The 26,465-nt window shown below is 42.7% G+C and overlaps 2 protein-coding genes and 1 long non-coding RNA gene across 3 annotated transcripts; 1 reads left to right on the top strand and 2 right to left on the bottom strand.

Moving 5' to 3' along the window:
* LOC143863634 (uncharacterized) lies at nt 1–24,997 on the bottom strand. Its single transcript, XR_013240916.1, has 2 exons — nt 24,580–24,997; nt 1–308 (listed from the first exon to the last, which is right to left on the bottom strand). It is a non-coding gene; the product is annotated as an uncharacterized LOC143863634 (long non-coding RNA).
* On the top strand, nt 16,259–18,926 carry LOC143863586 (uncharacterized). The gene is made up of 2 exons (XM_077374295.1): nt 16,259–18,205; nt 18,308–18,926. Exons 1-2 carry the CDS (start codon nt 16,626–16,628, stop codon nt 18,924–18,926), a joined length of 2,199 nt encoding a protein of 732 aa, XP_077230410.1. The 5' UTR covers nt 16,259–16,625.
* Nucleotides 19,216–21,931, bottom strand: LOC143863793 (uncharacterized). The gene is made up of 2 exons (XM_077374555.1): nt 19,996–21,931; nt 19,216–19,893 (listed from the first exon to the last, which is right to left on the bottom strand). The coding sequence occupies exons 1-2, from the start codon at nt 21,573–21,575 to the stop codon at nt 19,275–19,277; spliced, it is 2,199 nt and encodes a 732-aa protein (XP_077230670.1). The 5' UTR covers nt 21,576–21,931; the 3' UTR covers nt 19,216–19,274.
* Nucleotides 24,998–26,465: the final 1,468 nt, after the last annotated feature.

The raw sequence follows: 26,465 nt of genomic DNA, 5'->3' as shown, positions 1-26,465 counted from the left end.
TTTAAGATACAAAGAACAGAAGCTGCAGGTTTTGGAATAAACAGCCATAGAATGTATAAGCAGACATGGTTCCACATAAAGGAAGTGTATATTTGAGTGCCCTATTCCAAATGTTTAAATTCACTCACAGATTGTACAAGCAGTCATGGTTCCACATAAAGCAGGTGTCTATTTGAGTGTCATATTCCAAAGATTAAAATTTAATCATCTGACATTGATGGTTCTCCAGATGATTCTCCTCTGCTCTTCCTCTCCCTCCATCTAGCCCATATCCACCTCAGAACCATGAAACCTCCAAGAGCATACACCTGAAGTACAAACCAATCAGATATTGTAGCTGTTTGTTCACAACTTCAGAGGAAATAAGTGCCCCCCAAAAAACTTCACTGATGAAGAAAACACAACTCATTTTAAGGGAAAAAAGGTCAGACAAAAACTCAAAATAGCAACAAAGAAAACGGAACTGATACCCACACAACCATGTTTTGATAATGGGACACACCTTGCTTTACACTTTTTAATCAGCTTTCAAAAGCTATTACAATTCCCAAAAAGCACCCAGCAGCCAAACTGAGAAGTATAAAACAAGGTTAGTCGTCCCACTATCAAAACATGGTCGTGCCGATATCTGTCCCAAATATCATTAGCAAAATAGTCACAAGCATTGGACAAAAAATCAACTGAAAAGTGAGTATTTCATATGATGAAAACATTTCCATCAGGGTTTAGTTAGAAGACCAAGGCATCCTCTTGTCCTTCGTTTTCTGCGTTTGTGTCTGAGAATTTACCTTTGGGAATGCATACTTTAAGAAAATCTAAAAATAAATGAACGTTGGTTCCATTCAAGGCTCTATAATTATTGCATTGGTTAACAGGACCTGCACAAGGAGTTCAAACAGTAGAACCCATGACTCATATGGATTCAAACCTCTCACTGTCCTAGACTCTGAGACACAGCCAGGTTAAGAGAAAAGGTCTGCCTCCTCCCAACACATTAATTGAGAACTTCGGCCTTTCATAAAACATACCAGATTCACAACGAGGAGATCTGCCCCTAATAGATATGCTACAATCACATAGATAGAAAGTAAAGGTAATAATCTACCCTTAACAGACATAGGGGAACACACCCCTCTTCAAAGTTCAAACTTTCAGTCCATTCCAAAGCAACAATTTGCCAAGGAGTGAATTGCATGTCATCTTTTTCCGGTAGTAAAGCATAAAGGCCCATTCCATTGCAAAGCAACAGTTTGCTAAGTAGTTATTAGCATGTCATCTTTTTTCAGTAGCCATGGCTTTAAATTTCTGATCTGAATTTCGGGAATTTCATCTGATATTTCGACTTATTGATTTTTTTAATATAAAAATTCCGAAATTAATAAGTAATTACTTTTTTTTTACCGGATTTCGGCAGAAATTTCGATTTCGGCCAAGGCTGAAACTGAAACCGAAACCGACATTTAAATCCATGTCAGTAGCAAAGCGCATACGAGGCAATAGTCTTGAGCACGACTTCATGTGATCTTTCCTACTCAATCATGCTACAAGTGGATTGACAAGTAGATGCATACCCCAACCAAGGATAGTGTGAACACAATCTAAAATATCTAATGGTCCATGCAGATATTTCAAGTAAAATGACACCTGGAGTATATTTCTCCCATATAAAATAACAACTTTCCCTGTGACATTAATTTTCTAGCGAAAGACAGGAACGTAAGTTATCCATGCCAATGGTTTTGCCACCAAAAGGGGAAGCAGAAAATTTGCACAAACCAAGTAGTGTTGAAAACAAACTTGTTAAATGCAGAAAACATCATTTGATATTCTAAAGGTTGGAAATTAAAATATGCTCTTTGCTCTCTATAAGCCTAAGGGTACAGCCTTGGCAATCTTCTAAGTTATGTTTTGATGATTTCAAACACAAACCATTCAAAAAAAAAAAAAATTGATTTCAAACACAAGATGACACTTTATGTTAGTTAGTTGTACTAATGTGTTCTATGTGTTAGCAAGCAAATTGAAGACGGTATCAAAGAGCAAAGTTAGGGAACACGGATCAAAAGGATAGTACCAAATTGAAGATGTGAGCTTGAAGGCATGGAACTCAAATCCATGGAGAATGGAGCTGTGTGAGAAGGCTTAAAAGTTAGAAGAAGATCAAAGGAGAAGAATATGAGATCTCAAGACTTGAAGTATTGAAGAAGTTTTTGTAAGTCTAAAGTGTAATTCTAGTCCCTTAGAGTAAATTGGTAAATATTGGCCTTAGGTACGCTACAAAATATTTTTAAATTATTTTTAACAGAAAGTAGACTTTCTAAGCTTTCTGTAATGCACGGGATCATCAAAATCTGATAAGAAACGAGGGGGACATGAATTTTCGAAGTTAACTGTGCAAAATAGAAAATTTCCATAAGCTGTTTCTCGGATGAGCAAGTATTGGTCGGGCGACCGAGTCGGGGTCCGAAGAGGTGCTTGGGCGCTCGAACATGCAAATCTGCCAAACGGCTAGATTTCCAACGGTCACCTACTTGGTCGACTGAAGATCATCTGAGTTGCCTTTTGGAAGCCTATAACAGCTAGTTTTGGCTTCTTGGCTCTATATAAAGGAGTCCACCCACCACCACCACCACCCCCCCCCCCCCCCCCAAAAAAAAAAAAACAAAAAACAAAAAAAAAACCTTCAAGAAACACACTTGGGACTTAATTGAACATGCACTTGAGTTAGAAAACTCCTTGTGCCTTTATTTGATTATTGTTTGAGGGATTAGACTTAGGTTTTCACTTGTAAATCTTTATTTTGTTCTTGAGCGAGCTTTCATTGTAGATTAGCCTTTTGTGAAGGCAATCAATTATCTTCTTTGCACTTGGTGGAGGGCACCTTATCAACCCTTGGAGTGAAGCTTTAGTTTAAAGTTTGGATTAGTGGATGAGGCACGGATTCAACCTCGGGAGCGTCGAAGCTTGTAACGATTTGGACTTCACCCGTAAAAAGTCCAGGGTAGTGGAAGCATGCAAGTCCCATTATTTGAAGGTGACGAAGCACGGACTGTTCAAATTGGCTCCTTACTTTCAGGTGAACCTCGAACCGAGCTTGTCAATTTCTAAAGAATGAACGCAGATGTCTTTGCATGGTCAGCATCCGACATGCCATGCATCTCTGCTGAAGTCACCGTTCACAAGCTCAGCGTAGATCCGAGCCATAAGCAGGTGAAGCAGAAAAATCGTAACTTCGCCCCGGAAAGGCAAGCGCGCATAAAGGAAGAGGTTGATAAGCTACTACAAGCTGGATTTATACGAGATATATATTACTCGGAGTAGCTAGCCAACGTTGTGATCGTCAAAAAAAGCATACGAGAAGTGGCTGATTTGCATCAACTTTACTGATCTCAATCGTGCCTGCCCAAAAGACCACAATCCTCTTCTCCGGAACGATCTCCTCATTGATGCTACCTCCGGACACGAGATGTTGAGCTTCATGGATGCCTTCTCCGATTACAATCAGATCCAGGTGTACGGCCCCGACATTCCTAAAACGCCCTTCGTCAAAGAGCAAGGACTCTTTGCTATAGAGTCATGCCTTTCAGACTAAAGAAGGCGGGAGCAACCTACCAAAGACTTGTTAACAAACTCTTCAAAGATCAGATAAGTAGAAATATGGGGGTGTATGTCGATGATATACTCGTTAAGAGCCTCAAGGCCGCGCAACACATATACGACCTTCAAGAAATGTTCTCCGTTCTTCGCCAATTCTAGATGAAGTTGAATGAATCCCTCCAAGTGCGCCTTCAAAGTAACCTCGGGCAGGGGCGGAGGCACATAGAGCATGAGGGGGGCCATGCCCCCCCCCCCCCCCCCCCAATGACATGCAAAATCCCTTTTATGTTCATGGCTGTACTTTTGCATGATTGGCTAGTTTAGTGTCCGACCCCCCAAGTGTAAATTCCTGGCTCCGCCCCTAACCTCGGGCAAGTTCCTCGGTTTATGATTAGCCAATGAGGAATCGAGGCGAACCCTGAGAAGATCAAGGCCATCTTAAACATGGCCCCGCCATCGAACATCACAGATGTACAAAGGCTCACGGGAAGAATCACCGCACTAAGTAGATTTATGTCCAAATCCATGGAAAAGTGCTTGTCGTTCTTCAAAATTTTGAGGAACATGAATAGGTTTGCGTGGACGGAGGAATGCCAAACAACCTTCGAGCAACTCAAGCCCTACCTTAGCTCACCTACGCTGCTTACAAAGCCAAATACAGAAGAAGATTCCCACCTCTACCTCGCCATCAGCCCAGTTGTTGTAAGCCCAGGTACTAGTCCGCTAAGAGGGAAGGAACGAACAGCCAATCTACTACGTGAACCGAGTTCTCCATGATGATGAAACGCGATACCAGAAAATTAAAAAATTCACTTTCCCTGTAGTTGTTGCCGCTCGAAAACTCTGCATATACTTTCAAGCACACTCCATCGTCTTGACCAACCAACCCTTCGAAAAATTCTCCAAAAGCCAGACACTTCTAGTCGGTTGATTAATTGGTCGGTCGAGTTAGGCGAGTTCGACATTCAGTTCAAGCCCTGTCCGGCAATCAAATCACAAGTTCTTGCCGACTTTGTAGTGGAGCGCATGTTACCGCCCGAAGACTCCAAAGGGACAGGAGGCGCCCACTAACAAGCAAGAAGAAAACTTTCCGTAAATGTTATTCGTTGACGGTTCATCCAATGCAAGTGGGAGCGGTGTCGGACTAACCTTGGACGGTCCCGATGAACTCCTACTTGAGTACGCCTTGCGGTTTGAATTCAGAACATCCAATAATGAAGCCAAATATGAAGAACTCCTCACCGAACTAAACCTCGCGCTCGAGATGAAAGATGATCGACTAAAGGCCCGCAGCGACTCACAACTCATTGTTGGACAGGTCAACGGACTTTACAAGGAAAAAACCAAGGATGCTCAAGTACCTGGAAAAGGTATGCTAAAAGATTTCAAATTTTGAAGCTTTTGTAATCGTCCAAATACCGAGATCAGAGAACTCCTGGGCCGATGCCTTGTCAAAATTGGCATCCTCAAATACTCTGAGCCTAGGAACGGTCTATACCGATGTTTTCCAGCGGCCGAGTATCGAACGCGAAGAGGAATTGATGGAACTCTACCCAGAGCTGAGCTGGTTAAACCCCTTCTTAGCATACTTCAAGACTCCCAAGACTTCATCAATAGGTGTGAAAAGTGCCAGAAATTTTCTTCGGTACCATGCCAACGGGCCACTCGATATACTCCTATGACCAATCTGATTCCATTCGCTATGTGGGGCATGGATATCCTCGGCCCGTTCCCCCTGCGAGTAGACAACGGAAGATATTGTTCGTCGCCATTACTACTTCACTAAGTAGGTGGAAGCCGAGCAGTAGGAATGGCTGATTCAAAAGTTGCACACAAGTTTTTCTATCACCAAATCATATGTTGATTTGGAGTGCCGCGCATACTGATCACTACTAATGGCACACAGCTCAGCATCGACCATCGATTCACTTCGATTGGCTACCCCCAAGCGAAGGCGAACGGACAGGTTGAAGTCACCAACCGAATTCTCCTACAGAGCTTCAAGAAGCATCTTGAAGACGCTACGGGGTTATGGGCGGACAAGCTTCCACGCATATTCTGGGCCTACCGCACTACTCCCCGGACTACGATTGGAGAATCTCCATTCACCTTAGCCTTCGGGACCGAAGCCGTGATACTTGTAGAGATTATCATCCCTTCTCTCAGAATTCAAAGTTTTGATGCACAAGAGAATGCCGAGTTTCCGAGCCAACCTCGACTTGCTCGAAGAAACAAGGGAAAGAGCTTGAATGCATATCCCCGCCTACTAACACAGGGTCGCCAACTATTACAACTCTCGAATGAAGGGAAGGGCCGTACGGGGCGGCGATCTCGTTCTTCATCGCTCTGAGGTATCCGATCCAAGTAACTCCGAAAAGCTCGCCCCGAGCTGGGAAGGGCCATATAAGGTCGCCATAGTCCTTAGGCCGGGCACCTACGAGTTGCAAACTCTCGACGAGAATCTGATCCCCAAAACTTGGAACTAGGATAATCTTAAAAAAAATATCAGTGAGGTAATTGTTTTCATTTTGTTTTCATTCCCATTTCTTCTGTTTTCTTTTGTTAAATGCAGGAATAGCCTATCTCCATTCGTGTAATCGCTCTTTCATCAATGAATAAAAGTTGATATTTCTCCAAATTGTGTGTAATTCTCCAATCGTCTCCATATTCCGGGAAACGGAGAGGATGGATCAACCATATACCCAAGAGGTAAAAGGTCACCAACCCTAGCTGGCTTTTTCAAGTCAGCACCCGCCTAATTGAGCTTTTAAGCCAATCTTGTATGAGAAAGCACCGAAAAATAGTCTAAGCTGAGCTATAAAGCAAGCCAGATTAGACTGAGAGGACGACCAGCCGACGTGCACGAAGCACGGAGGGGAATTCCCATACACTAACCTTTTCAGGCCGGTAGGCTATTAAGCCAAAATCGCCAATCGAGATGAGCTCGGTCCCGACTTAGTAAGGTCGGAGAACCACATTCATCCAAGGGGTTCTCCAATGGTAGCATCACACTGCATACTTTAAGTAGGCCGAGGATAGATGTTAAAATACAGTGCTACTACTTAGCATAAAATAGGAAACCATACATGCAAGTAAAAGTAAAGAGAAGCACTTCATCAAAGTTAACAAGGCTTTACACTAGAGGGCTTCAAGGTCATGTACATAAAACAAGCTCGGTAAAGAACCTAAGCCAAAAGTTCTGACTACTACACGACACTGATTACAAATCAGAAGATCAGCAAGCAACCATTGATATGAATGTCTGATTCATACATAAATGTAACAGTAGCAAAGGAAGGTCGGATGACAGAGGCTTTACGAATCCCTTTTTCAAGCTATTGCTCTAAGCCCCAACTCTTGCCCACGGTGTAGCTTCACAATTATTATGCCCCTTTGATCGGAGGAAGTATCAACGCCAGGGAGATTAAAGGACAAAAATTCCAACCAGGAAACCTCCTTGTTCGGCATCACACTAAAGCCCATTGTTGAAAATGATTGCCAAACAAGAAGGCATCCCTCCGAGGAACCTTTTAAGATTTATCTTGTTCTTTTTCTTCCACTACGTCATCTATCTGAACCCGAAGGAGGGACAAGCTGAGCTACTGAGAACTTGGAATCGGTCGTCAGCCCTTGGTCCCGGAAGTTGCAAAAGCCCTTGGCCCCGAAGGAGAAGGCATGGACAACAACGTCGACATAGAATTCTTGTGATTCCTTGTATTCTTCGACCGCCCTATCTCCGACCTCAGTAAGCTTTTCTTCAGCCAAAGCATGTGCTTCTGCGGTCGTCGTCTTCGCTTTTTCCTGGGCCTCCTTATTCTCTGATTCCTGCTCCAAGGAGCGTACCTCGGTCTTCTCTAGGGCCAGTTCCTCCGTGAGCTCCTCATTCCTCTTCTTCAAATCCCTGCCACTGACCCGAAGAGTTGTGTTCTCAGCAGAATAGTCCAGCATTCAAGCAACAACGGTACTCCCGAAGGATAGGGCGAAAGAAGTTTAAGAGCTAAGTCCACAAACATTTATGGAAATTTTTTTAAAAAAAAGTACAAAGATAAAATTATACTTACAACGTGGGAATGGAAGAAGTAGCCCTGGGCTATGGCCCTTGTTGAAAGCTTGCGCAATTCCGCCTATTCTGCGAGAAGCACTCCCATCAGCAGCCCCATCTCCACAGCAACCCGAGGATTGTGGAGGCCCGTGTCCTCGATCTCTGCCCAATCCGGACGGAAGAACGAACCGGCGATTTCCCTCTAGCCGGGTTCTGTGGAGGATCGTCTCCGTTTTTTGGCATCCCTAGATCCTCGGGGGAGATGCCCTTGAAGATCCCCTTGCGGCTACAAGGTCTGTCATTGTACTCAGCCCGAGCTTTATCTTTTTGCTCGGAGGCACTCTTTCCTTAGGAGGGTCTTTATTCTTCTCCTCAACATTCCCTTTCTCTTAATCCTCTGGTTTAGTTTGCTTCGCCATCTTCGACCTCGCAAGGGGCAACGGCTATAACTTCGTCGGGGAGGGCGACTGTTTTCTTAGGTGCCATTTATGCAAATAGAAAATCATTATGTCATAACAATGATAATAACAATAGTCGTGAGTTCAAGACCGAAGAAGATTTGGTCAAATATAAACTTAATTCCATAGTACTTGATGTTTTTGAAGGTCGTCGCGTTGTGTGTCGCGTTGTGCGCATTTAATCTCGGTAACAAGGTGCGATTCTTTTCTGGTAGAATTTTCCAAGTGGTCGGAAACGACAGACTTTCCTTCCGGAGGTTTAATGAAAAGGAATTCGTTCTTCCATCTCTTGATGGAGGAAGGCTGGCCGGCCACCACTTCGACTTTTCTCTGTGGGTGAAATACCACCACCCTTCCTCTCTCTCGTGCTTCTTCAGAGAAAAGGATCTGCGGAACACGTCCCTAGATGGGTATGCCTTGAGGATATCCATCTTCACCATAAAGCATAAGATGTTTCGCCACCCGTTAGGTGTCATCTGCGTAGGGCTCCTCCATAAAATCCCAAAGCCCATGTGATGATCTCCAGTAGTGGAAACAGAACTCCGGCCCTAAACGCCTTTTCGTAGAAAGCAACCTCCTCCTTTACCGAGCTTTCGCAAGCTCATTCGTTGGCAGCGGGGAGTCGGAGTCTGTATATCTCTGGGATATGGTACCTCTTCCTAATCCGATCTATGCCTTTCTCCCCTAATTGGCATAGTGTGGCTATGACACCCTCTGGCCAAAATGTGCTCTCTCCCGAGGTACTAGCGGCTTGTGCCGAGCTCTTTAGCATCGTACTAAGAGGAAGATGGTTCTCATTATCTCTGAACTCCGCCAGTTCTTCCCCTCCAACAACCTTTCAAAAAGGCCTTCTACAAGCCTAAGCATCAGGAACTCCGGACTCTTCACCAGAGCCATGGTTACGCACCGGCGAGGCACCCGGGCTTGGAATGCGAGAACCACTAGCCGTGGCCTCGGAATCACATGTCAGAACAATGATGAGAACAATATCCGCGGATAAAGGCAAGATTGGCTCAGTGGAATTACCACTAGGCTCTCCTTTGTCGTGCTCTCTAGCCTCCCCCTCTTCATGTTCAAGTACTATGGATCTAAGTTTATATTTGACCAAATCTTCTTCAAACTTGAACTCATCAATATGCACGGCATGGGTGTCCTCGATGTTTTTGAAGGTCGTCACGTCCTACGCATTCAACCTCGGTAACGAGGTGTGATTCTTTTCTGGTGGAATTTTCCAGGTGGTCGGAAACGACCAAGACTCTCCTTCCAGAGGTTTAATGAAAAGGAATTCGTTCTTCCATCTCTTGATGGAGGACAGCTAGCCTACTACCACTTCGACTTTTCTCTGGTGGGTGAAATACCACCACCCTCGCTCTCCCTCATGCTTCTTCAAAGAAAAGGATCTCCGGAACACGTCCCTAGATGGGTATGCCTTGAGGATATCCATCTTCACCATAAAGCCTAAGATGTTTCGCCACCCGTTAGGTGTCATCTGCATAGGGCTACTCCATAAAATCCCAAAGCCCATGTGATGATCTTCGGTAGTGGAAACCGAACTCCTGCCCTAAAGGCCTTTTCATAGAAAGCAAACTCCCCCTTTACCGAGCTTTCGCAAGCTCGTTCGTTGGCAACGGGGAGTTGAAGTCCGTACTCCGTACATCTCTGGTATATGGTACTTCTTCCTAATTCGATCTCTGTTTTCTCCCCTAATTGGCATAGGGTGGCTATGACACCCTCTGGCTAAAACGTGTTCTCTCCCGAGGTACTAGCAGCTTGCCCTGAGCTCTTCAACTTCGTACTAAGAGGAAGATGGTCCTCATTATTTCCAGACTCCGACGGTTCTTCCCCTCTAACAACCCTTCGACTAGGCCTTCTACGGGCCTAAGCACCAGGAACTCCGGACTCTTCACCAGAGCCATGGTTACGTGCCGGTGAGGCACCCAGGCTTGGAATGTGAGAACCACTAGTTGTGGCCTCGGAATCACTATACTCTCGTTCCTCACCTTCTCTTTCTACCCTCATTCTTTCTAGCATGGTTTAAATTTCGGTTTCATTATGCATTTTGGCCCTCACTGAAACCGAAATTTCAGCCAAAATTACCGAAATTTTGGAATAATATTAATTCTTTTTATTTAAAAAGAACCAATTACCAAAATTTGGAATTTTGCGAAATTTGGGATTTCACCAAATTTCGGTTTCGTTCCCAACCGAAATATCAGATTTCGGATGAAATTTAAAACCATGCTTTCTGTCACCACTTCTTCCACCATTCCCGAATCTCCACCCTCTACTATTATCACCGAAGATGGCGGATTGGGATTCTGGAATCGGTCGCCATCGACATACTAAGAAAAAGAGAAAACAGAAAGAGAGATGAGAAGTAAAGAAAGGAAAGAAAAACTTACTAAGAGAGGAAAGAGGGCCAGGACTTCTAAACGTTCGCCGGGGATGAGAAGGATCGTCGGGGAAGACAATGACCCACTAGAGGATGGAAGAATTCGCCGAAAATGGAAGGCTACTGGAAGCTTTCGAACTCACCGGAAAGCTCAAAAAACCCCTCTCAAAAGCGGAAACAATGGAAAAATGAGGTTTAGCACCCTTTTATAGAAGAGAGACCGCCCACACATGGGAGCAATCCCGTCGCTTCGGGTGACGGGACTCCCGTCACGTAGCGCATTTTGGTTAGCCCCCAGAAACGGCGCCCATAATGACGTCGTTACGTACATCATTAATGGGTTGTCGCCGTTTCATTTATCGAAGAGCCGTCACCTCTTTCCCGAAAAGACGTTTCTTTCCATCAACAATTAAAGCACGGCGTTGATTCATCTTTTTTTTAAACCGGAATTTATCTAGGAACCCAGGGCGGCACCTGAAATTTTATTCATAGAAATAAAGTACAAGAGGAGGACATGTCACCTTGCCTCTAAAACCCATACAAAATACAAAGAATCACCCCCCCCCCCCCCCCCCCTCTCGTGTCTCTTGGGAGACCCAACCAGTTCCGAAAAGTATCATTAAGTCGAGTAGAACAAGCATGATTAGCCAATGAATCTGCATCACAATTACATTCTCTATACTTGTAATTTATGAAGCAGTTCATACTAGAAATAAGGGACAATATATCTTTGAGAAAATAATGGATACACTATGGATGCTTATTGTTGCTTTTAATGAGACTAACCAGGATTTGGTTATCAGATTCAACCCAAATATTGGTGAGGCCTAAAGTTTTGCAATATCTCAGCCCATCTAATAAGGCTCTAGTGTCAGCTACCATATTTGAAGATATATTATAAAAATGCGCAAAAGCAAAACAACTTTTAATTTATTGCCAAGATAATTTCTTTTCAGCTACCCAAATATTGCCAAGATAATTTCTAATAATGCATCCTCCTCCAGCCAAACATGGTTCTCTTTAGACGCCCCATCAACATTTAATTTATACCACTTAGTGGGCGGCTTGCACCGGATCGCCTTCATGATGTTTTGATTAGGGATGATATTTTCCTCTATTCCCAGATGTGTTAGAGCCAAGCTTTCCAAGAAGCTACATCTTCTAATTGGTTTGAACTCTTTAACCAAATGGAGTAGCCAATGCACCACATCGGCACATTGCATCTGATGTAAGTTACATTACAATAATGGTTTTCCATCCTTCGACTGCACCTCTCCTTCCAAATTTCCCATAACAATATGGAAGGAAGAATTCTAATAAAGAACTTGAAAAGATAATTAGTGTTCTTGGAAACTCTGAACCATTGTAAGAGCCTACCTTCTTAAAGCTATCATTAGGTGTTACAAAGCGGTCTCGGGCCAAAGAACTAATTTTCATAAATCCAAGCTTTATGGCATTCACATGGATTGGATGTAGCCCAAGGGCTTGCTAACATTATGGGGTGCAAATTGGACTTCTTCACATCTTCTTATTTGGGTCTGCCTTTGGGAATAGAGAGGCCACGTGTTTCATGCTGGGATCCTATTGTAGAAAGGGTGGAAAGAATATTAGATACTTGGAAAAGAAACTTAGTGTCGAGAAGCGCCAAATTAACTCTTATCAAGGCGGTTCTGGCCAATATTCATGTTTATCATCTCTCTCTATTCAAATGCCCTGTCAGTGTGTCACTGTAATAAACAGAATTGAAGAGATACAGAGATGATTTTTGTGGGGTGGCCCCCCGGGAGGAACAATCCCAACTTTGGGTCAAAGTAATTGATAGTAAGTATGGATCACAAGTGGGGCACTGGCTGTCTGTCTGACAACAGATTCAGAAAGGAAGGATGCTTTGTATGGAGGGATATTTTGCTTTCAAATTTTTATTTCTGGCAGGAACAAGATTTAGAGTTCAGTTGGGAGATAGGGTGAGATTTTGGCATGATTGGTAGTGTGCTCCTACAACTCTAAAGGATATGTTCCCATATTTGTTTCATGTCTCATCGTCTTCGGATGCACTAGTTAAGGAATTCTTTCAGAGACAGGAGGATAGACTTGTTTGGATGCCGACATTCAGGCGAAGATTTTTTGATAGGGAGTTGAATTCAGTGGCTAGATTATTTGAGATTCTTGAGGGGTGTTACTTGAAGGGGGATGGATCAGACAAAAGGATATGGATATGGAATACTTCAGGGAAATTCACAGTAAAGTCTTTTTATCAGCAGCTTGTCTCTTACCCTGCAGCCCCAAGAGTAGCAAAGATATGGTCTATTCAAGCTCCTCCCAGAGTAGGTATCTTCGGTTGGGCGGCAATTTGCAATCGCGTTTAGACAATGGGTTTCCTTAGAAAGCGGAATATGTAGATCATGGATCACTGCCGGATGTGCATTCAAAATGGGGAGACAGTGGATCATCTATTTATTCACTGTAAGGTAGCAAGGGAAGTTTGGAGCGGTATTTTGGGTAGATTTGGAATGTCTTGGGTGTTTTCCGAACAGTTAATTGAAGTGCTAGATTGCTAGCAACTAGTTCCGTGGAGTTAAGAGGGCATTGGTACACTTCTCTCCCGGCAGTACTATGGGTGCTGTGAACAAAAAGGACTGCTAGGGTATTTAGAGGATATGCTAAGAGCCCCTCCTATCTTCTCAATAAGGTAGTCTCCCTCGCAATCTTTTGGACCAAGTCCACCCCAAATTTTAAGTTTGTTTCCACATTCGACCTTTGGTGTGGATGGAGGGAAGTGCGTGATAACTCAGAGCGAAGACCTGTAATAGTGCAAACGTGGGTACCACCGAGCCTTGGGTTTTTGAAATTAAATTTCGATGGAGCTAGCTTTGGCAACCGGGGCCCAGCCGGCATAGGTGGAATTTTAAGAGATGAAGCGGGTGTGATTAGGGGTGTAAACGAGCTGAGCAAAGCCGAGCCGAGCTTGGCCTGGCTCGGCTTGGCTCGTTAAGCTCAACACCTGAGCTTGGGCTCGGCTTGGTCAAGCTCGCGAGCGGCGCTCGTTAATGGGCCAATTGGGCCCCAAAATCCTACGTATTTTGGGCTATTTTGGGATTTTTTGGACATGTCCTGTACAATCAAATGATTCAAATTAAATAAGGGAGGTGATATTTTCCCCCCTGCATTATGTGCACGCTCCCCTTATAACGTGATTTGACGTAAAAAAGCGTTAAAGTTGCCCACTTTTCACGTCAAATCACGTTATAAGGGGAGCGTGCGCATAATGCAGGGGGAGTGAAAATATCATCGCCCTTAAATAATCACATAACCTGTAATGAAATTAGGGTTATAACTTATAAAATTATATATATATATATATATATATATAATATATAATATATTAAATTCTTAACAAGCCGAGCCGAGCTCAGCCTGGCATTTCTCGGGCTCGGCTCGTTAAGGATTCGAGCCGAGCCCTTACCAAGCCGGGCTCAAGCGAGCTTCCGAGCCCGAGCCCGCCCGAGCCCGAGCCCAAACTCCCAATAGGAGAGACCGACTCAAATGACGCGGAGGTCCATGCAGCTTACCAAGTAATCAAGTTGTTAGCTATGAAGGATCTAGATAGAATGGTGGTAGAAGGCGACTCCCTCAATGTCATCCGTTGGCTTAGCGGTTCTCATGTATTCCCTTGGAGATTCGCGGAGTTTTTTTAGGAGATTAAAGACATTACAGGATCCTCAAATATCTTCTTTTTTTTTTTTGAAGAATAAGGATCCTCAAATATCTCTTCCCGCCATATCAGGAGATCGGCTAATGAGGCAACGTATAAGTTAGCCAAGGATGGGGTGTTTATGTCATCCTTTGAACAATTTGACTTCCTACCTCCTTGATTTTTCGTTTCTTGCATTGTTCATGTATTTCTCTTTTTTATTTTGTTCTCTGACCATCTTGGTCTTTTATTTTAATGAATCTCTTGACCATTCAAAAAAAAAAGGATGTCAAGAACATTACAAAAGTACCTCCATAGTTCACCTGCCAACTTGCTTTCTATAAAGAGGTGATTATATCTTCACTACTACGTTCATCACAACAATTACACTTAGATGCAAAAGCTATGTGTTTATTTTGAACTCTGGCATCTACCAGAATAGCTTTATGCATCAGTCTCCATATAACCTTAGCCCAACCCTTTGGCTCTGCAGTATCCCTAATCAAGTTCCACGCCGTCTTAATGGAGAAAGATATCTTAGGCAAATCTCAGCTGTTGATTCGTAATCTTGCCAAAAAGTTTTAGAAAAATTTGTTAAGCCACGAACCTCGCCACATGAGGATCTCTCCATAAGCTCGGATATGATAAGGACGAACTCCGAACACCTGAGCTATCGCTACGAAGCACGGGTACTCTCTCGGGGGTCCCATACCCGTACCCCACACGTATGGGGTGCGGGTACGCTCGGGTACGTCCCGGGTACGCACCCCAGAAATGTTTTTTAAAAAAAGAAACTTTTGTGATTCGGGTGCGTGTCGGGTGCGTTGGGGGTGCGCACCCGACGCACCTGACACGTTTTAAAAAAAAAACTTTTAAGTAAAAGGGGTGTGTGTGGAGTAAAAGGGGGGGGGGGTTTAAAACTTTAAAAAAAGTATAAATGCACGGTTTGGGTTTTTTAAAAACCCTAACATATCTCTCTCTCTCTCTCTCTCTCTCTCTCTCTCTCTCTCTCTCCCTCTCCCGACGGCTCTCCCTCTCCCTCCGGCTCTCCCTCCGGCCCCGACGGCTCTCTCTCCCTCCGGCTCCGTCTCCGTCTCCCTCCGGCTCTCCCGACGGTTCCCTCTCCCTCCGGCTCCGGCTCCCTCTCCCTCCGGCTCTCCCTCCGACGGAACCTCCGGTATTTCTCTCTCTCTCTCTCTCCCTCTCTACTGCTCTCTCTCTCTCTCTCTCTCCCTCTCTACTGCTCTCTCTCTCTCTCTCTCTCTCTCTCTCTCTCTCTCTCTCTCTCTTCCTCCCATTTTTTTTTTCTTTTTCCTTCCTCAGATTATGGCAACCGATTGTGTTCCCCAAACCTATTTCCTCAGATTAATAGGTTTAGGGCTGACAATCAGTTGTCATAATCTCCAAACTTAGGCCCTTTTCGTTTGAGATTTTGCCAACTGATTGTTTTTAAATTTTAATCAAACCTATTTAGGGCTAACAATCAGTTGTCATAATCTCCAAATAGGTTTTGGGCTTTTTCCCTTTTGGGAGCACAATCGGTTGTCAAAATCTGAAACGAACAGGGCCTTAAATCTGTGTATCTCTGTCTCTCTCTCTTTTTTTAGGGATTTTGTGAATCTGTTTTTTTTGGGATTTTGTGAATCGATTTTGAGTCCAAAAACAGATTATTGGGCCCTCTTTCTTTTGGATTTTGAGGACAGATTGTGACTCCAAAGCAGATTTTTGGACTCAAAGTCTGTTGAATCTAATTTTGAGTCCAAGAATCAGCTTCGGACTCACAATCTGTTCTCAAAATCCAAATCTGATTTTTGGGTGCAATACATGTTGGCTGTTGAGAGTCCAAAACTGAGTTTTGGGTGCAAACCTGTTGGCTGTTGAGAGTCCAAAACTGATTTTTGGGTGCAATACCTATTGGCTGTTGGTTGTTGGCTGTTGGCTGTTGAGAGTCCAAAACTGATTTTTGGGTGCAATACCTGTTGGCTATTGAGAGTCCAAAACAGATTTTTGGGTGGAATACCTGTTGGCTGTTGAGAGTTCAAAACTTATTTTTGGGTGCAAATACCTGTTGTCTGTTACTCTGTTGAGAGTCCAAAACTGATTTTTGGATGCAATACGCCAGTACCTGTTGAGACTTGAGACTTGAGAGTCTAAAATTGCTTCATTATAAATTTATAATTGCATTGCATTGGATTGCCATTTGCCATTTGCCATTTGCCATTTGCCACTTGCCTTTTGAATTTACATGGGTATGTTTGGTTGTGTAATGTGTATACAATTGTTTAATTTACATGGGTATGTTTGGTTGTGTATACAAATTTACAATTGGTGTTGCCTTGTAACCTTGTTTGTTTCAATTTGTGTAATTGAGAATTAGAGTCCCTTGTTTTGTTGGGTTGCAACGTTGCGTACTAAAATTGTTTTTGTTGTTTAATAGATTTTAGAATGTCTTCATCCGGTGCTAGTAGTGCCGCCCAAACCGCACATACGTCTTCTACTGATGAAGATTTGTCGAAGCCTTTATGGAAGCATGTCTCTAGATTTGATAAAGATCCTAAGGGTGGAGGGAATGTGAGGTGGCAATGCAATTTTTGCAGTAAGAGCTTCAGTAGCTCCTACACAAGGGTTAGGGCGCACTTGTTGAAGATAGCGGGACAAGGAATCGGACCATGTTCTAAAGTGAAAGCAAGTGATCTACTTGCAATGCAAAGGTTTGAGGAAGAATGCAAAGAGATTATGAAGCAAAATGCTCCCAAGAAAGTGCCATTGCCGCCATCGTCGAGTACTGGATCATTGGGTTGCACAAGTATGTTTGTGGCTCCAAGTTATGATTTGAAGAAGAGAAAGACAAGTGGAAATGTGAGTGCACTTGAAAAAGCTTTCAACATGGCGGCCCGTGATCAACTACATGCCGAGATTGCTAGGATGTTTTACTCCGGTGGCTTGCCCTTTCACCTAGCAAGAAACCCATACTATGCTAGTTCCTACACTTTTGCCGCCAACAATGCACTTTCGGGGTATTTGCCTCCGGGGTACAACTTGCTTAGGACAACTCTACTTCAAAGAGAGAGGGCTAATATTGATAGGTTGTTGCAACCTATTAGAGACACGTGGAGGGAGAAAGGCGTGAGCATTGTTAGTGATGGATGGAGCGACTCACAGAGGAGGCATCTCATTAACTTCATGGCGGTATCGGAAGGTAGAGCTATGTTTCTTAAGGCGATAGATTGTTCGGGGGAGACAAAAGACAAGCATTTCATTGCTAACTTATTGAAGGAAGTCATTAATGAGGTTGGACATGATAAGGTTGTCCAGGTAGTTACCGATAATGCTCCAAATTGCAAGGCGGCCGGACAACTTGTTGAAGCTCAATTTCCTTCCATATTTTGGACCCCGTGTGTGGTGCACACACTCAATCTTGCTTTGAAGAACATTTGTGCGGCAAAGAATGTGGAAGTAAATCAAATTGTCTATGGAGAATGTAGTTGGATCTCGGATATTGCGGGAGATGTCATGCTAGTGAAGAATTTCATCATGAATCATTCGATGAGATTGGCCATATTCAACGACTTCAATAGTTTGAAATTGCTTTCCGTTGCCGAGACTCGCTTTGCGAGTGTTATTGTGATGCTTAAGCGATTTAAACTCTTAAAGCAAGGTCTACAATCGATGGTGATTAGTGACAAATGGAATTGCTATCGAGATGATGATGTAGGAAAAGCAAAGTTTGTGAAAGAGAAGGTGTTGGATGACATTTGGTGGGATTCTATCGATTACATACTCTCTTTTACATCTCCTATGTATGACATGCTAAGAGAGTGTGACACGGATAAGCCTTGTCTTCATTTGGTTTATGATATGTGGGACACGATGATTGAGAAAGTGAAGACGGCAATCTATAGGAAGGAAGCAAAGAGAAAAGAAGAAGAGTCTAGCTTTTATGAAGTGGTGCAAGAAATTCTTTTTGATCGTTGGAACAAGAGCAACACTTCGCTTCATTGCTTGGCTCATTCATTGAATCCAAGGTTAGGTGACTTCAAATTTTATTTAGATTAATAGTTATGTTCATTGTGAACTTTATTTCCTACTTTTAACATGAAACTAAATTATTTTTTCTATTCTTGAAGGTATTACAGCGAAGAATGGCTTAGTGCCGGTTCAAATCGTGTTCCTCCACATAAGGATACAGAGATTTATGCAGAGAGGGTAAAGTGCCTCAAAATGTACTTTCCCAATTCAGCAGATCGCACGAAGGCTAATGTGGAGTTTGCCCACTTCTCTATGAAGTCTGGATTATTCAATGACGTTGATTCTATCAATGACCGAGCTACTTTAGAGCCTCATGATTGGTGGGCTGTCCACGGTACGTGTGCTCCTATGCTTCAAAGCTTAGCTTTGAAGCTTCTTATGCAGCCTTCGTCTTCATCTTGTGCCGAGAGGAATTGGAGCACTTACTCCTTTGTGGATTCTTTGAGAAGGAACAAGATAACTCCACAACGGGCTCAGGACTTGGTTTTTGTTCATAGTAATCTCCGTCTTCTATCAAGACGATCTCCACAGTATGCACAGGGAGAGACGAGGATGTGGGACATAGGTGGAGATTCATTTGACTCTTTTGAGGATGTTGGGGTGCTTGAAGTTGCTAGCCTTTCACTCGATGAGCCGGATTTGGAAGCCGTTGTTTTTACCGATGATGTAGATGATGATATTGGAGATGAGGCGACGGACATTGTATCTAATGAATGATGCGATCGTAACATTTTGTACTTAAAGTTGGAACTTATGAAATATGGAGTAATATTAGATTTTGCTATGTTGCTGATGTTAATTGTAATTTGATTGTTCTTTAATTGTTTTTAATTTTTATAAATATATAATAAAATAATAAAAATTATTATTATAATGAAAAACTACGTTAAATATAATAACTACGTTAAATATAATAATAATTTTTATTATTTTATTATATATTTATAAAAATTAAAAACAATTAAAGAACAATCAAATTACAATTAACATCAGCAACATAGCAAAATCTAATATTACTCCATATTTCATAAGTTCCAACTTTAAGTACAAAATGTTACGATCGCATCATTCATTAGATACAATGTCCGTCGCCTCATCTCCAATATCATCATCTACATCATCGGTAAAAACAACGGCTTCCAAATCCGGCTCATCGAGTGAAAGGCTAGCAACTTCAAGCACCCCAACATCCTCAAAAGAGTCAAATGAATCTCCACCTATGTCCCACATCCTCGTCTCTCCCTGTGCATACTGTGGAGATCGTCTTGATAGAAGACGGAGATTACTATGAACAAAAACCAAGTCCTGAGCCCGTTGTGGAGTTATCTTGTTCCTTCTCAAAGAATGCACAAAGGAGTAAGTGCTCCAATTCCTCTCGGCACAAGATGAAGACGAAGGCTGCATAAGAAGCTTCAAAGCTAAGCTTTGAAGCATAGGAGCACACGTACCGTGGACAGCCCACCAATCATGAGGCTCTAAAGTAGCTCGGTCATTGATAGAATCAACGTCATTGAATAATCCAGACTTCATAGAGAAGTGGGCAAACTCCACATTAGCCTTCGTGCGATCTGCTGAATTGGGAAAGTACATTTTGAGGCACTTTACCCTCTCTGCATAAATCTCTGTATCCTTATGTGGAGGAACACGATTTGAACCGGCACTAAGCCATTCTTCGCTGTAATACCTTCAAGAATAGAAAAAATAATTTAGTTTCATGTTAAAAGTAGGAAATAAAGTTCACAATGAACATAACTATTAATCTAAATAAAATTTGAAGTCACCTAACCTTGGATTCAATGAATGAGCCAAGCAATGAAGCGAAGTGTTGCTCTTGTTCCAACGATCAAAAAGAATTTCTTGCACCACTTCATAAAAGCTAGACTCTTCTTCTTTTCTCTTTGCTTCCTTCCTATAGATTGCCGTCTTCACTTTCTCAATCATCGTGTCCCACATATCATAAACCAAATGAAGACAAGGCTTATCCGTGTCACACTCTCTTAGCATGTCATACATAGGAGATGTAAAAGAGAGTATGTAATCGATAGAATCCCACCAAATGTCATCCAACACCTTCTCTTTCACAAACTTTGCTTTTCCTACATCATCATCTCGATAGCAATTCCATTTGTCACTAATCACCATCGATTGTAGACCTTGCTTTAAGAGTTTAAATCGCTTAAGCATCACAATAACACTCGCAAAGCGAGTCTCGGCAACGGAAAGCAATTTCAAACTATTGAAGTCGTTGAATATGGCCAATCTCATCGAATGATTCATGATGAAATTCTTCACTAGCATGACATCTCCCGCAATATCCGAGATCCAACTACATTCTCCATAGACAATTTGATTTACTTCCACATTCTTTGCCGCACAAATGTTCTTCAAAGCAAGATTGAGTGTGTGCACCACACACGGGGTCCAAAATATGGAAGGAAATTGAGCTTCAACAAGTTGTCCGGCCGCCTTGCAATTTGGAGCATTATCGGTAACTACCTGGACAACCTTATCATGTCCAACCTCATTAATGACTTCCTTCAATAAGTTAGCAATGAAATGCTTGTCTTTTGTCTCCCCCGAACAATCTATCGCCTTAAGAAACATAGCTCTACCTTCCGATACCGCCATGAAGTTAATGAGATGCCTCCTCTGTGAGTCGCTCCATCCATCACTAACAATGCTCACGCCTTTCTCCCTCCACGTGTCTCTAATAGGTTGCAACAACCTATCAATATTAGCCCTCTCTCTTTGAAGTAGAGTTGTCCTAAGCAAGTTGTACCCCGGAGGCAAATACCCCGAAAGTGCATTGTTGGCGGCAAAAGTGTAGGAACTAGCATAGTATGGGTTTCTTGCTAGGTGAAAGGGCAAGCCACCGGAGTAAAACATCCTAGCAATCTCGGCATGTAGTTGATCACGGGCCGCCATGTTGAAAGCTTTTTCAAGTGCACTCACATTTCCACTTGTCTTTCTCTTCTTCAAATCATAACTTGGAGCCACAAACATACTTGTGCAACCCAATGATCCAGTACTCGACGATGGCGGCAATGGCACTTTCTTGGGAGCATTTTGCTTCATAATCTCTTTGCATTCTTCCTCAAACCTTTGCATTGCAAGTAGATCACTTGCTTTCACTTTAGAACATGGTCCGATTCCTTGTCCCGCTATCTTCAACAAGTGCGCCCTAACCCTTGTGTAGGAGCTACTGAAGCTCTTACTGCAAAAATTGCATTGCCACCTCACATTCCCTCCACCCTTAGGATCTTTATCAAATCTAGAGACATGCTTCCATAAAGGCTTCGACAAATCTTCATCAGTAGAAGACGTATGTGCGGTTTGGGCGGCACTACTAGCACCGGATGAAGACATTCTAAAATCTATTAAACAACAAAAACAATTTTAGTACGCAACGTTGCAACCCAACAAAACAAGGGACTCTAATTCTCAATTACACAAATTGAAACAAACAAGGTTACAAGGCAACACCAATTGTAAATTTGTATACACAACCAAACATACCCATGTAAATTAAACAATTGTATACACATTACACAACCAAACATACCCATGTAAATTCAAAAGGCAAGTGGCAAATGGCAAATGGCAAATGGCAAATGGCAATCCAATGCAATGCAATTATAAATTTATAATGAAGCAATTTTAGACTCTCAAGTCTCAAGTCTCAACAGGTACTGGCGTATTGCATCCAAAAATCAGTTTTGGACTCTCAACAGAGTAACAGACAACAGGTATTTGCACCCAAAAATAAGTTTTGAACTCTCAACAGCCAACAGGTATTCCACCCAAAAATCTGTTTTGGACTCTCAATAGCCAACAGGTATTGCACCCAAAAATCAGTTTTGGACTCTCAACAGCCAACAGCCAACAACCAACAGCCAATAGGTATTGCACCCAAAAATCAGTTTTGGACTCTCAACAGCCAACAGGTATTGCACCCAAAACTCAGTTTTGGACTCTCAACAGCCAACATGTATTGCACCCAAAAATCAGATTTGGATTTTGAGAACAGATTGTGAGTCCGAAGCTGATTCTTGGACTCAAAATTAGATTCAACAGACTTTGAGTCCAAAAATCTGCTTTGGAGTCACAATCTGTCCTCAAAATCCAAAAGAAAGAGGGCCCAATAATCTGTTTTTGGACTCAAAATCGATTCACAAAATCCCAAAAAAAACAGATTCACAAAATCCCTAAAAAAAGAGAGAGAGACAGAGATACACAGATTTAAGGCCCTGTACGTTTCAGATTTTGACAACCGATTGTGCTCCCAAAAGGGAAAAAGCCCAAAACCTATTTGGAGATTATGACAACTGATTGTTAGCCCTAAATAGGTTTGATTAAAATTTAAAAACAATCAGTTGGCAAAATCTCAAACGAAAAGGGCCTAAGTTTGGAGATTATGACAACTGATTGTCAGCCCTAAACCTATTAATCTGAGGAAATAGGTTTGGGGAACACAATCGGTTGCCATAATCTGAGGAAGGAAAAAGAAAAAAAAAATGGGAGGAATAGAGAGAGAGAGAGAGAGCAGTAGAGAGGGAGAGAGAGAGAGCAGTAGAGAGGGAGAGAGAGAGAGAGAGAGCAGTAGAGAGGGAGAGAGAGAGAGAGAGAGAGAGCAGTAGAGAGGGAGAGAGAGAGAGAGAGAGAAATACCGGAGGTTCCGTCGGAGGGAGAGCCGGAGGGAGAGGGAGCCGGAGCCGGAGGGAGAGGGAACCGTCGGGAGAGCCGGAGGGAGACGGAGACGGAGCCGGAGGGAGAGCCGGAGGGAGAGAGAGCCGGAGGGGCCGGAGGGGCCGGAGGGAGAGGGAGCCGTCGGGGCCGGAGGGAGAGCCGGAGGGAGAGGGAGAGAGAGAGAGAGAGAGAGATATGTTAGGGTTTTTAAAAAACCCAAACCGTGCATTTATACTTTTTTTTAAGTTTTAAACCCCCCCCCCCTTTTACTCCACACACACCCCTTTTACTTAAAAGTTTTTTTTTTAAAACGTGTCAGGTGCGTCGGGTGCGCACCCCCAACGCACCCGACACGCACCCGAATCACAAAAGTTTCTTTTTTTAAAAAACATTTCTGGGGTGCGTACCCGGGACGTACCCGCACCCCATACGTGTGGGGTACGGGTACGGGACCCCCGAGAGAGTACCCGTGCTTCGTAGAGTGGCACCTAGCCTAAATAGGAAACAAAGCTTGCCTCTTAGAGTAAAGGGCAAGAAGGACTCTCCATCTCCAAGGATTAGCAACACCGACCAAATAGGAAAGTAATCCAGAGGGAAAGTCACTGCCAAGCACAGCTCCTTTCCTAAAAGCTCGGTGGTTCAATATGGAGACGAGTTCCCAGAGGAAACCTGATGCTCATATAGATAAACATGGAAAGTAGCTCCATGGGAAGTCGACCAATAAGGAAAGACTCCCACTAAGGCAAGTCTCATATACTTCCTTGGACTCCTCCTCTATAAAAAAGACCTCCACGCTCAAAGGTACGCATTTGGAGTAATCCCTATCTCACAAGCATTGCTATTCCGTTCTCCTATTGCTTGGCTTTCCTGCTTGTGTGTCGATTTCTGATTTAAGTGACGGAGTGGTCTCCTAGAGTCCACACTCCAAGACCCCTAACACATGTTCTTTGAGCGCAGGGTAAGTACAGATTGAAGCTCTACCAGTCATCAACCCGACAACCCTTGAAGCGGATTTCTGCATCAACAGTTCCCAAAGAATAGACACCAATAAGGAGCTCTTCCCCTGCTTATAGGGAATTAGACATTGAGAGATTCACCCTCAATCCAGTGCGCAATTGGCATCTCTTCCAGACGGGTAACCACACTGCATGCTATCCTGGCAGCGTTTCTAGGATTATAAGTAAGAAAACAAGGTTTTAGAAACCTCATGATGGGGAGAGGTTTCTAAAACCTGGTTTTCTTACTTAAAATCAAAGAAACACTACCAGGACAGCATGCAGCAGCAGCCTGATCATGAACCATCTTTTACACTGTTTTCAAACTAAAAACATGGATTCTAAAATCCGCGAATCCACCTCTGCATTGTTTATCTTCATAGTTTTGTCTACCCCTTAACTGAACTTTGCGTTTATCAACATCTATTCTTCATTTCAGAATTCCATTGTTCAAAAATCATATTTGCATATATTATTTTTTTCCCCAACAACCCTATCTTAACATGAATCATAAAAGAAGCAGAAGTAGACGAAACCCTAATCAATGTTCTCAGCATCCATTCTTTATTTCAGAATTCCGTTGTTCAAAAATCGCATTTGCATTGATTATTTTTTACAGGAATCCTATCTTAAAAGGAATAAGCAAAGAAGCACGAGAAGTAGAAGAAACCCTAGAGAGAGAGGATGACCTGCCACATATTTCGAGGGCTCATCCCTTCTGCAGATTCTTCAGTTTCCAGCTTCAATGGTGGAAAGTTTTGCCGTCCGTCTGAAAATATCACCGAAGAAGGTCCGTACTTTTGACGATCGTCTAAGCCCCCAGTTGTTTCATTTTCAGCCCTCGGTCGCTCCACCTCCGCCATTCTCCCTCCCTCTCTCTCTCTCTCTCCCTCCTTGGGTCGGTGTGCCCTGGAGCGTTGAGGAGCGGATAAGTGAGCGAAACCTATCCCTAAAGGTACGGACCACACTGTAGGATGATCCAAACCGTCCATGTGACGGGCCACAACGTAAATAGGTTGTGCCCAAAAATCATTTCCATGGGATGATCCTAACCCTCCGATCTATGAAGATTGGAGGGCTAGGATCATCCTGTGGAATTGATTTCGGGGAACAACCTATTTAGGTTGTGTTCCATCACATGAACGGCTTGGACCATCCTATAGTGTGGTCCGTATGGTACTTTTTTAAAAGGGTTATTTACTGTTACATGCTGGACATTTGAAAAAATGACGAGAAAATGTTGACTTGAAAAAACTCTAAGAAATGCTATTTTATTAAAAAAATGACTTTTTATGATGAAAATACCCCTAACCTTACTTTATCTTTGTCTTCTTTGTTTTTACACTTTTTTACTTTTACTTTCAAGTTTTACAGTTTCATTTCTAAGTTTTACTTCGACCCTTTTTGTGTGAAACGGCCCATTTTCCGGCGATAAAAGCCTTCTTCTCCGGCGAAACAACTTCATTTCTCCGGCATATGCTCATTTGTCTTGAGAGGGTAGAAGGAGTTATCTAGAGACGCCCCTTTCTTATTTTCTTTTTCCTCCTCCAAATATCCAAAATCTCATTATCTTTGTAAAAATTTTCCCTTTTCTAGTGGCTGTAGCCAAAATTAGTTGCCCAAAGAGCTCTCACTAGGCAAAAGGGTAGTGGAAGCAAAAATGGTACTCGCACGGGTTATTCATAGACAAAAAATAGGTTACTTGAAGCTAAAAAAATGTAACTCGAATCCAAAATCGATAGCTCAAACCCACAAAGTGATAGTCGAAGCTAAAATAAGAAGCAAGGCACTCGAAGCAAAATGTAAGTTATTTGAAGGCAAAAATGATAGTCGAAGCTAAAAAAAAATTTACTTAAGCCAAAAAACTAGTCGATGCTGAAAAACAAATTTCTCAAAGCCAGAAAAAGTTACTTGAAGCAAAAAAAAAGTTAGTTGAAGCCAAAAAAAGAAGTCGAAGATAAAAAAAAATTTAGTCGAAGCCAACAAATATTTCTCGAAGCTAAAATATATTAGTTAAAGACGAAAAAAGTTCCAAATGTTACTGGAATTCAAAAGTTGTAGTCGCAGCCAAAAACATGTTAGTCGAAGCAAAAAAATCAGTTATTCGAAGCCTAAAAAAATTTAGTCGAAGCGAAAAACCACAACGGTAAATGTTACATGAAACACATTTTTCACTTCGACCAAGTAAATTTTGGCTTTGAATATCCTGTTTTGGCTTCGAGTACCTGTTTTTGTGTTGAGAAGAAGAGGGGGAGATCTCGAAACCCTTTTTGAGAAAGATTTGACGAGACAGAAGACTGATGGGTCCAATTTTGTGCATTTCAAGCAAAAAAAACCTTTGAATACCCTAAAAAATGAGAAAGAGAGAGAGAGAGAGAGAGAGAGAGAGAGAGAGAGAGAGAGGGAGATGATGTTAGATGGAGTTTTGAAAAAAAAATAGAAATATAGAGAGAGAGGGAGAATGAGATTTCAGGCTTACCTTCTTACGTATTGCCGGAGAAAATAGTAAGTTTCGCCGGAAAAGAAGCACTTTAATTAGGTTAAAAACAGGGTAAAAGTAAAACTGTAAAAAAAA

The sequence above is a fragment of the Tasmannia lanceolata genome, unplaced genomic scaffold (genome assembly GCF_043159265.1).
Source record: "Tasmannia lanceolata isolate RefF3 unplaced genomic scaffold, GAP_Taslan_0.1 ptg000044l, whole genome shotgun sequence".
Taxonomy (NCBI): Eukaryota; Viridiplantae; Streptophyta; class Magnoliopsida; order Canellales; family Winteraceae; genus Tasmannia; species Tasmannia lanceolata.
This window is presented reverse-complemented; position numbering and strand designations above follow the sequence as displayed.

Excerpts from the sequence above, each read along its gene's own strand:
- LOC143863586 (XM_077374295.1), top strand. The coding sequence starts at position 16,626 with ATGTCTTCATCCGGTGCTAGTAGTGCCGCCCAAACCGCACATACGTCT. Across the intron at positions 18,206-18,307 it reads GCTCATTCATTGAATCCAAG|GTATTACAGCGAAGAATGGC; the intron begins GTTAGGTGACTT and ends CTATTCTTGAAG.
- LOC143863793 (XM_077374555.1), bottom strand. The coding sequence starts at position 21,575 with ATGTCTTCATCCGGTGCTAGTAGTGCCGCCCAAACCGCACATACGTCT. Across the intron at positions 19,894-19,995 it reads GCTCATTCATTGAATCCAAG|GTATTACAGCGAAGAATGGC; the intron begins GTTAGGTGACTT and ends CTATTCTTGAAG.